Source organism: Mus musculus, chromosome Y (genome assembly GCF_000001635.26).
Source record: "Mus musculus strain C57BL/6J chromosome Y, GRCm38.p6 C57BL/6J".
NCBI lineage: Eukaryota > Metazoa > Chordata > Mammalia > Rodentia > Muridae > Mus > Mus musculus.
In genome coordinates this window covers 80462544-80474240 of record NC_000087.7, presented here as the reverse complement: position 1 = coordinate 80474240, position 11697 = coordinate 80462544, and the positions used below count along the sequence as shown (strand labels likewise).

At 34.8% G+C, this 11697-nt stretch overlaps 1 protein-coding gene across 1 annotated transcript; it reads left to right on the top strand.

The window, feature by feature from the left end:
- The first annotated feature begins 10311 nt into the window (after positions 1-10311).
- Gm21257 (predicted gene, 21257) lies at positions 10312-10995 on the top strand. Its single transcript, XM_017318829.2, has one exon. The coding sequence runs from the start codon at positions 10312-10314 to the stop codon at positions 10993-10995; it is 684 nt and encodes a 227-aa protein (XP_017174318.1).
- Positions 10996-11697: the final 702 nt, after the last annotated feature.

Here is an 11697-nt window from a genome sequence, read left to right as displayed (position 1 = left end):
AATGAGACTTTAAATTTTGATTTACATTTGTTGTGGAAATATGGAAGTATTGCACAAAGTTTTAGAAATGTACTTTATAGTTTATTATGTTTAACAGTATAGAAAAAATCAGTTACATAATCAGGCAATTTGTATATTTTAATTGAATTATGTTTTACACTAAGTCTTAACTGAGTCAATATAGGAAAAAAAAATTAGACTTTCTATTTGGTAGAACAGAATAAAACCCTACTTTGAAATACAATTAATTTACTAAAAAAGATTACCTATCTATCTATCTATCTATCTATCTATCTATCTATCTATCTATCTATCTATCTATCTATCTATCTATCATCTATCTACCTCTCTATTTTCTATCTATCTATCATCTATCTATCTATCTATCTGTCTGTCTGTAAACTTTAATTTTGAAAATCTAAAACATAAAATAAAACTTCTCTGATAATCTCTTAGAAAAAAAATCTGCAATTACTTCCCATTAGATGATTTTTTACTGCTATTTTTCTTTTTATAGTATGAAAAGAACAATTTAATTTTTTTGAGCGTTCCTTTCCTATTTGTATAAATTTGACTGCTTTCATTACTTTGCTTTACAGGGTCATGATCAACAACAAATTATATGAGCAGTATAAAAATATGTTTCAGAAGTTGTATGTGGGTGTAGAGAAATTCGATAAAGAACAAGAAAAACAAGTGGTTGGTATAGTAAGTAACTTTATAATTAACCTCGTATACCTATGTATCAATTAGGAATGGAGAAACTAGCCTTGTGTTCGACACTTGAAACTAAATTAAGTCTCATTATCTAACTATCCTTGGTTCTGTTCAAGTCCTACTGAATTGTAAATCAGAGAGGTATGGTCACATACTATACCAATGAAAACCACTAAGAATTTTAATGGAGACGAGATCATAAATTTCCAAGAGACAGACATTTGCTGAGAGATGAAGAGAGGATTACCAGTTTTTACAATATGTCAGCCTCAGGTATAGTTGAAAGATAGAGAAAGATTACTTACTGTTGTCATCTGGACTCTGTCATTAATTTTAGAAAACCAAATCAAACTAGCAAAGTAGTTTTAAAATCCTAAACTTAGTCCCTATTTAGTAAAAAAAAAAAAAAAAAAAAAAAAAAAAAGTGTATGGAAACAACTTTCCTAACAACCATGGCAAAATAATCCTGTGTAATAATATCACCAAACTATTTTAGATCGTCTCCCCGTTAATGTAACAATCATTGTAGTCATCAAATGGTTTCCAAGTAAGATCTGAGGCAATTACCATATTAACCATTTTTTTTTTGGTTGGTTAATTGTTTGGAGGGTATTCAATTTGAAATAAACAGGAGATCATTTCCTGCATGAGAACAACGTGGAGGGAGCTGCCATTTTGAGTCAGTTCAGGAAACAGATAGGAACTAAAGATAAAAAATAAATAAATACTCCAAATGAAGGCAATTTTTAAACCTTTCATAGCATGGCAAAAAACACTGTAGTCATTTACAGACCAAAAGCTAGAACCTCTTTGTAGTGTTGGCATTGGGCTTACCATCCTAGTCTCAGTATACTAACTTACTTGAAAATTATCATAAAAACATACACTGAATATTTTGTCTTTAGATCTCTAAAAACCTCAGAAAAACTTATCAAAATAACAGACTACAATAAATTCAAGAGAATCAGTTTCATTTTATTTCAAAAAAATTTAGGCTTTTTATAATATTAAATATTTGTTATGAGTAATTCTAGCTCATTTGGTCATAAATATATATGTTTTTAGGAAAATAATTCTAAAAACTTAAAATGCATGTTTTGTATTATTATGTATAACATTGGCAAATTAGATAAGACATGCTCATTCATGTTAAACTCATAAATCTACTCCTATTTTCTGAATCTCTTAAAAATCAGAAACCTCGCTAGGCAAGATCTTAAACTACTGTTCTCCTGTAGGCCATGACATTTTTAGCAGATATTTAAATGTATTAACTGATCTACTAATGAGTAGAAATCTGAAAGACCAGAATCTCTGTTGCCTTTCACATAATGACTCTATTCAATGTAAACTATGACTACAATTAGAAAAATACTGAAATCCTAAAGTCAAATCCTCACCTCTTTTATCAGTCATAGAAAATCTTTTAATAGCTATGATACTGTAATCTGTAATCCCAGCACTTGGCAGTTGAATGCAAGAGGATCAAGGCCTTTGACTGTCCATAGCTATATAGCAAGTTTGAGGTCAGCATGAGTAATGTAGGACTGTCTCAAATGAACCTGTCCCCTACAAATCAAACAGAAATATAATGTTAGTATAAAGATATAAAAATAGTAAATATTGCTGTCACTTCAGTAGGAAATTGTTGACCAGAAATACTAAAATAAAAGTACAATTGGAATTTTTTTACTATACTTTTGAAGGGAAAACTATTGAAATCTGGATATCCATAGAGTTCCCTGTTTAGAACATTATCCTGACAGCATATAGCCCAGAACTGGTAAGAAGCAAGGCTTGGAGAATCACAGGAGTTGCCTTGCCCAGACTTTAGAGATGGCAGCAAATAACTGTAAGTATCACCTGTTATTTTAGACTGAGGAAGTGCAATTGATGATGACATGTTCCAATATAATAATAGAAAAACAAACAAACAAAAAACTAGTATTTCTGCTTTAGATCTTGGCAGGGCCATTCTAGCCCCATCGTTTGACAAAAGCACAGCACACCTCAGAAAATTGTTTTGATGACATCAACAATTGTCAGACTTAAAATCTATTGATGTGCTTCAAACATCTCTCATCTTCCGGGGTTATACATGGTGGTATTTATGAGACCTCTAAATGATCCCTAGGAATAGGAGCATAGTGTGTAGAGTTGGGAGAGGATATATAGACTGGAGAGATAAAATGGGAAGCATGGTGATCCTTGGATTGCCTGTGCCATATACCTTTGCATTTGTGGTAATAGATTCCGTGCAGATTGACACTATGAGCACTACCCTAGCACACAGTACAGTGCTTTCTTTTCTTTTTCCGGGCTTTTGCCTGTGACAGGGAATGTAGCTTGGATATTACTGGGTATTGTGTGGAAGATAACAATCTTTGGATCAGTTCAAAGCTTTGGGAGCTGCCAGTTAATAGGCTAAGCTTCAGACTACATCCTACCAATGGATAAATAGGGTCCAGTCTAGATGAATTTCTGGATCCCCAGGATACATGAATAGCATGCAGTATTCTAGAGTAGTATCCAGCTTAATGATACTTCTGTTGCTCTTGTGTCTTTCCCTCTTCTGTATCCCCCAAGTTCATTCTGCTTTCTTGGCATGACTCACAAATGAGCCTTTGTGTATTATCCTGTGGTATATGAGAGGAGTTGTCTGAATAGAGATGAAATATTGAGTCATGGCAAACACAACTGTGGAAATGGAAACCATCCAGGGGCAAATGTTGTAAAATTAACATAGTCTGTGAAAGAAAAATGCTTTTGCTTTCAGAAGGAGAGTGAATGGAGTTTTTCACTAAGCTGGAAGTGGGCTAATAAAGACCCTTTTTAACTGGAGAATTTAATAAGAATGAACCAAAACCCAGGTGCAATTATTCTTACAGGAGTGAACTGGATAGATGGGTAGAGTTTGGCTAGTATAAGATACTTGATTTAATGACTTTTGAGGTCCTTTTTCGAAATCATGATCAATAAATTCTGCCCTCTGTGACATATCTACTATATTTGTTTGAAAGATGAATAAACTAGGATACATAGATATAGCTTTATAGTATAGTTCTTGAACTTTCATGATGTGACAATTAAATCTGTATGATCAAGACATATTTAGAGCTCTGCATTAGGCACACATAATCTATAGCTCCTGGGGACATACACGCAAATGAACAAAAATGACTTTATAGTGTTTCTTGTTTTCAGAATGGAATACATTTTATAAATAATCTAAAAGCAATAGGTTCAGTTTCTATGTTCTTAGAGACATAACCTTAAAGACCCTAAAAACTCTAAAAAAGAAAAAAGAAAAAAGAAGAGAAAAGTAAATAAACTTGAAGCTTTAAATAAACAATAAAAACCCTAAAACAAACAAACAAACAAACAAACAAAAACATAAAATTTTTGAAAAAATAAAACTAAAAGAACCTAAAACCCTAAAGAAAAACAAACAAACAAACAAAATCAACAAAAAAATTCTAGATCTCTACAAAGACCCAAAAAAACATAAAATAATTACCACAAACAAACAAACAAGGAAAGAACAATAGCCACACTAAGCCTTTAAAAAAAAAATCTTGCCAAATACACTGAGAACAACCCTAAAATCATTTAAAAACCGTAAAAAAAAAACCCCTAAAACAATAAAGCAAAACCTAAAACCCTAAAAAACCCTAAAATTATTAAACAAACACTAAATGACCCAAAAAAGCTATTTTTTAAATTCTTAATTAACATTTTTAAAACCCTAAAATTCTATAAATAAGAAAACACAAGAACTCTAAAAAGACCCTAAAAAAATTATAAAACCCTAAAAAAAAAATCCAAAAACTCTACAAGTCTAGATCCCTAATGAGACAATAAAAAGCAATTAAAAAAAAAAAAAAAAGAAAATGAAAAGATACAAAACCACCACCCCAACAACTACAAATTCTTCTGCCTTAAAAAATCGCCAAAAACACTGGAAAAGAAAATCATTTTCCAAACCTTATTAAAAAAATGCTTAAAACAATTTTTAAAAATTCCTTAATTAAATTAAAAAACAAAACAAAACTAAAAAATAAAGAAATACCCTAAAATTCTTTTTTTTTTCTTATAAAAGAAAACATTTATTTGGGGGCTTGCACACAGTTTGAAAGGGTTAGTCCATTATCATCATGGTGGGAAGCAGACAGGCATGGTGGCGGAGAGGTAGCTGAGAGCTTCGAATCCTGATCTGAAAGCAGCCAGGAGAGAGAGTGAGGGGGAGAGACAGAGAGAGACAGAGAGAGAGAGAGAGACAGACAGAGAGAGAGAGAGAGCGAGAGAGAGAGAGAGAGAGAGAGAGAGAGAGAGAGATACAGAGAGAGAGAGAGAGAGACAGAGAGAGAGAGACAGAGACAGAGAGAGAGAGAGACAGAGAGAAACAGAGACAGAGACAGAGACAGAGACAGAGACATAGTTTCAAAGTCCTGGTATGGACTTTGAAACCTTAAAGATCACTCCTTACTAGGAGTGATCACACCTGCTCCAACAAGGCCACACCTCCTAATCCTTCCCAAACACTTCCATTAACCAGGGAATCAAGCAGTCAAGCATATAAGCCTAAGTGAGGTTGTCTTATTCAGACCAAGACACTCATTAAACCTTGTAACAAAGCCAAGTTGAAAAGCAGTACTGTACAAGTGTTATGAGAAAAGTTGCTGGGACCAGGCTTACATTGCAATGCAGTGACCTGGCAACTCACTCAACAACAGTAAAAAGACCCACAAGAACTGTAAAACCCTAAAAAAAGTTCCTTTAAAAAGTTCTAAAAACACATCAAAACTCTGAAACTCAAAATAAAATCCTTGAAAACCCGCTTAAAAAAGCAAAACAAAAAAACAAACATACAAACAAACAAACAACAACAAAAAAAACCTACAATACCCTGAAACCCTAAGTAAAATCCTGAGACTATAAAATCAATCCTACCCTCCCCCAAAATACCTACAAAACCCTGAAACATTAACTAAAATCCTAAGATAAAAAAATAATCCTAAGCCTATAAAAAAAAGCAAACACACACACAAGAAAACAAAAAACCCTTACAAAATCCTAAAACCCTATAAAACACTAAAAGTATAAAAAGAAACAAAAACAAAACAAAACACAACAACAAGAAGAACAAAATCACACAAAAAACTACAATTATCCTAAAATTATTTATAAACACTAAAAAGCCCTAAAACCCTGAAATACCTTAAATAAATAAATAAATAAATAAATAAATAAATAAATAAATAAAATAAAAATAAACCTCAACCCTACCCAAAACAAACAAACAAACAAACAAACAAAAAACTTATAAGGACAAAAAACCTACCAAATTAAAAACCATTAAAACCCTAAAACTCTAAATAACACAAAGGGCTTTACCCTCCCGCACACCCCCCCTCTAAAAAAAAAAAAACCTGAAAACTGTAAAATACTAAAAAGCCCGAAAAAAGCCTAAAACCTTAGAAAAAGTAAATCAAAAGAAAAAAAATCTAGAATCTTTAAACAAATACTGAAATAGTCCTAAAATACAAAAAAAAAAAAAAAAAAGAAAAAAGAAAAAAAAGAAAAAGAAGAGAAAAATAAAATTCTGAAAACACACCTATTAGCTAGGCAGTCATTCAACTTACAAAGTTTAGCCTGCTTCTGAGTGCTGGTATTAAAGGGGAATAAAACTATACTTGACTCCTTTTTGTTTGTATAATTGTTTTCTAAAATATTTTTTTTTCTCTGTGGGTGAGTATATGTGTGTGTGCGTGTGTGTGTGTCTGTGTGTGTGTGTGTTGTCCAAAGAGGTCATCAGATCGTCTAGAACTAGAATTGCAGGTGGTTGTGAACAACCATGTGGGTGTTAGAAATTGAACCCTGGTCCTGTGCAAAAGCAATCAGTGGGCCTAAGCAGTGAGCTATCTCCTCAGTCCTTTCTGCTTGCTCTAATCTCTACTTCACTATTCATCTTGCCTAAATATGTCTTTATTCCTACTTCTTCTGTCTGTTTTTATGTGATGAATTCTTGTTTGCTTTTCTCTTGTTTCTCCAATTACAGCACCAAGATTCTTCATTTCCTTTTGTTTTGGAAGATTCTCAAGGAATCTTAAATCCAGACTTTAGGGCAGTTATTTAAAATTCACACCTGGGGATTAATCTTCAGAAAATTATTTTTGGGAAAAACATATGATTATTTCAACATCTATAGTAGTGTGGGGGCATTATTCTCCCTACGTCATGTACACTTAAGATCTTTAGATACCTCCTTCCCTGTGATAGCCTTGCAGCTCACTGAGTGACATGTGCATTTGATGATAAATGATACACAAACTTTGAAGCACCTTACCATATCCTGTCACCCATATCATGTTCAACATAGCAAGAACCACAAGTGAGTTGAAAAATACAAATATATTTTTTAGTGTCTTGAAGCTATAATCCCCAAATTAATCAAAATATTATTTGGACTCTGTTACTTTATACCAGTGTTTTTTTTAAGTGTACAAGTCGCAGGCCTTTTCTGTGACCCTTTGCACAGGTTTACAGTGTCCTTTTACCATCTTCATCCTCCCCACTATCCTCCATTGCTATCAGATCTCCCCCCTCCTGCTGCGCTTACTCTTCCAAAATACCTCCTATTTTTTAATGTCCCTTATTAAATTTATATTTTTACAATAGTCATTTTGAGTTTTACTTGTCTAACCTAATATATAGTATTTAATCATTCCATCCATTTTTTTGAAAACAAAGCGCTGCACTAATACACATAGATGAGAAATATATTTCTCTCTCTCTCTCTCTCTCGCTCTCTCTCTCTCTCTCTCTCTCTCTCTCTCTCTCTCTCTCTCTCTCTCCTTCTGTCTCTCATTTTTAAGGCATTCATCCAGTAGTTGACATCTTAAATCACTCCATAGCATGTATGTTTCATACAGTGAGGCAATCAATATTGATGATATGGATATGTAGTGGTCCTTCTTAGATTTTTTTTTTTTTTGTGAACTTAAATCAACCTGGGAAGATAGAATCTCAGATAAAGATCCTCCATCACATTGGCCTGTGGCCACACCTTAAGGAATGATTTTTTTTTTTGATGACTGTTGTTGAAGGATCTAGCTCTCTATGGATAGTGTCATATCCTATGAAGATGATGTACAGGGTACGGTGGGGACCGTGGAAGGTACTGAAAAGGATTTTTTTTGAAGAACTGAAGATCTATGTGCCATGAACAATTAAAGTGTCCTCTAATTTGTAAGTAAATTTTATACATACCTGTGTCCAGTATTCTGTCTACACATATTTCAAAAGTAAAATTACCTCATCTATTTCATCCTGTTTTACTGCATTTAATCTATGAAATTACTTATAATCAGAAGTGCTGGTAAATTTTAAAAACCTTTAAAATATGACTGGGAGATATCAGGTTTTTTTTTTTAATTTTATCACAACTTTGTAAGCATGCCCAAGATCTATGTTGTCCTCTTACTTTCCAAAGAATCCATAATTCATGATTGCCATTGGTTTCAATACATGTCATTTAACCCTGTCAAATTCCAGGTTTGTTTGCATAAAAATAGTCCTCCTCTAACTGTGGGTTTTCATAAAGTGAAAATTGGTGTGCTATCCAGTGTGCTGCCTCAAAGAATCTGGCAATATTTATGATAAGAAGCACAGCTTAAAGATAACCAAGGGAAAGGTTGGAACATGAAAAATAACCACCATGGATGTTGTCAAGGCAGAAACCGAAGACTTTCTCAGAACAAAAATAAAAACAAAAATGAAACAAAACAAAACACAAACCAAACAAATAAATAAAAATTCAACAACCAAACAATAAAAACCATGCAAGGGTGTAATTCTTTGGCAGAATATTACTCAGATCATCAGGCCTTTCAGTTGGGATTTCATTTATTATTTCTAGGAGGCCATATGAAAAGGTAAATTCGAGATGCTGAATGTTTCTGAGTGTAACTAGGGAAGGAACCAGCCTGAGAGGGGTTCTATGATGTAAGCTGAACTAGGGTGATGTCACAGAGCACTGGCTGGAGGTTGCGCATCTATTCCACTTGGAGGCGCTAGAATCCATTCAAGGTGAGTTCACTATCTTCACAGTGGTGTGTCAAAGCCAGGTCATTTTTTCCCACAGGCTTTTGGTGCCTGGTCTGTATCAGGAGATCTTGACGACTAGGATATTTTTCTATGGGTAAGTACATTTATGAAGTAATTGGGACCCTCATAGCTACAGAAAGCTAAAAATTTTCTCTCCTACAGTGAGTTACTGTACATTCTACTTTCCCCATGTTTATTAGCAAGGTAGATGAATGGTCTAGGTTAGTTTATCTCCTGAATTTATTATCCTTGCTAACCATATCTAGATCACAATTCCACTAAAATGCCAAAGCTCCTGTTTGTCCATGTGCATGTTAGAAGTTATTAGTTCTAAAAGGCTGATATTGCCTCGACTTTTTGAGTTGTTCTTGAGTTCAGTGATGCAATGGCTTCATCGAATAATTCTGAAGCTGGGTCAGGAGAAACAATAAAGAAGGACAGTGGTGTGCTGTGTCCCTGGGAAGATATTTGTGAATGCAAGAACTTAGCTCAGAGCTTACGCGTACAAGAGAATCATGGTGACCACTCTGGCCTTTTTTTTTTTTTCTCTTCTTCTTGATCATTGGGGGTAATTGTCATAGCACCACCTAAATTGACATAGAAATTCAAGGAGAGGATCCTCATCAGAGACAAATTTACTCAGGTCTGAAGAAATAAATGTTGATCTGAGTATGTTATTCTGAGCTCTAGAGAATTACTTGTTAATTACACTATTTTTATTTCCTTGTTTCCCTTGTTTCTTTGTTTCTTTGTTTGTTTGTTTGCTTGCTTGGTTAATTTTATTTGAGTTTCTGTATGTTTAGATTTGGCTGTCAGGAAACTCACTGTGTAGACCAGACTAGTCTTTCTCTCACTAAGGTCTGCCTCACTCTGCCTCTTGAGTACTATGATTAAAGTTATGGGTCACTACCACTTCCTATTAACTTCTCCATTTGATTGTTTGTTTTGTTATTTTTTGTTTGAATTTCTCTTTTGTTTGTTTTTCGTTTGATTTTCGTTTGTTTTCTTTTACTTGATGTTGTTGTTGTTGTTGTTGTTGAGACAGGGTTCCTCTCTATAGCACTGACTGCCCTGGAACTCACTTTGTAGACCAGGCTGGTCTCTAATTTAGAAATCTGCCTGTCCTTGCCTTCTGAGTTCTGGGATTAAATGTGTGTACCACCATGGCTGACTTATTAACTTCTTATTTTTATAAAATTAATTTTAGGAGCTCAAATCTGTTTAGCATAATCTTCTTCACCTGCTCAGAAGTTCTCTTAGAGAAGAGTCTTGGTCCAGCATTCACTCTCAACCCATAACCATTGCCCATCAGGAATTCATATATATGACAGAGGCAACAGCATTGTGTCTGGTTTAAACGGGCAAGATCTTCAGTCCCAGGCAATGAGCAAGTATGATATTTGAAGGGAATGGAAGCCACAAGACAGTGTGATCTACCACAACAGGTCTACAGCCAGGTAGAAGACAATACATCTGAAGAGTCTGAGCATGACATCACTCAAGAAGAAGAGTAGGAGGAAGCATTCTTCCCAGGCCCTGGGGAATATTGTTGGCTGCAGAATTTCTCACGGGTGGAAGGAAGGTAATGAGCCTGTCACCCATTGGAAGGCCATCATTCTAGGTCAACTGCCAACAAACCCTTCTCTTTATTTGGTGAAGTATGACGGAATTGACAGTGTCTACGGACAGGAGCTCCACAGCGATGAGAGGATTTTAAATCTTAAGGTCTTGCCTCACAAAGTAGATTTTCCTCAGGTGAGGGAGGTCCACCTCGCAGGCGCACTGGTTGGCAGAGAGGTACAACACAAATTTGAGGGGAAAGATGGCTCTGAGGACAACTGGAGTGGGATGGTGCTAGCCCAGGTGCCATTCTTACAGGACTATTTTTACATTTCCTACAAGAAGGATCCGGTCCTCTACGTCTATCAGCTCCTGGATGACTACAAGGAAGGTAACCTCCACATCATTCCAGAGACCCCTCTGGCTGGGGTGAGTTCAGGTGATGACAATGACTTCTTAATAGGTTCCTGGGTGCAGTACACCAGAGATGATGGATCCAAAAAGTTCGGAAAGGTTGTTTACAAAGTTCTAGCCAATCCTACTGTGTACTTTATCAAATTTCTCGGTGACCTCCATATCTATGTCTATACTCTGGTGTCAAATATCACTTAAATTGAAAAAAATCACAAAGTACAGAAATGTAAACTTATAGGATTGAAAAAAAAATGTTTGTTTTCCTGTGTTGGGTACCTATGGGTCTTTGACAACCTCAGTATCTTTGTCAATAAAATTTGTTTTGTTCTAAAAATTAATACGTGTGACATGACATGCTTTTAGTGAACACTTTGTTGGAAGAGATGGACTATGGTAGAAAGAACATCAAAGGAAGATGAAAGTTGCAATGCAGGCTGTGAACAGTGCATACATCTAATATCACACAGGCTAAAATGGACAGGACTTAGATTCTGTGGTCTGCATAGTGAGCAAGGAATTGGAGATATGACTTAGAGGAGCAGGGATGGCAGCAAAAAATGGATTTTTAGGAAGAAGCGGAGAAAGACAGGACATAGATAGAATCTCTGGTATGAAGTCTGAGGGAGAAACAACAAGTTGGGGAAAGAGTGATAGATAAAAGGAATGTGGCCTTGTTACACAAAGTGCAACCCAGAAAACTGATCCAAAGAGATTCAGAAATCAGACAAAATAAGGTTTCATTTGAATAATGAAACCAAATGAAACTTGTCTCTCATTTTAAGATTTATTATCTTTATTTATATGGGTGGGAGTAGGGCATGAGCTTGAGAGTATAGGTGACCACAGAGACATGAGTTGTCAGATCCCATGGAGCTGGCATTAAAGCTGATTGTTAACCAT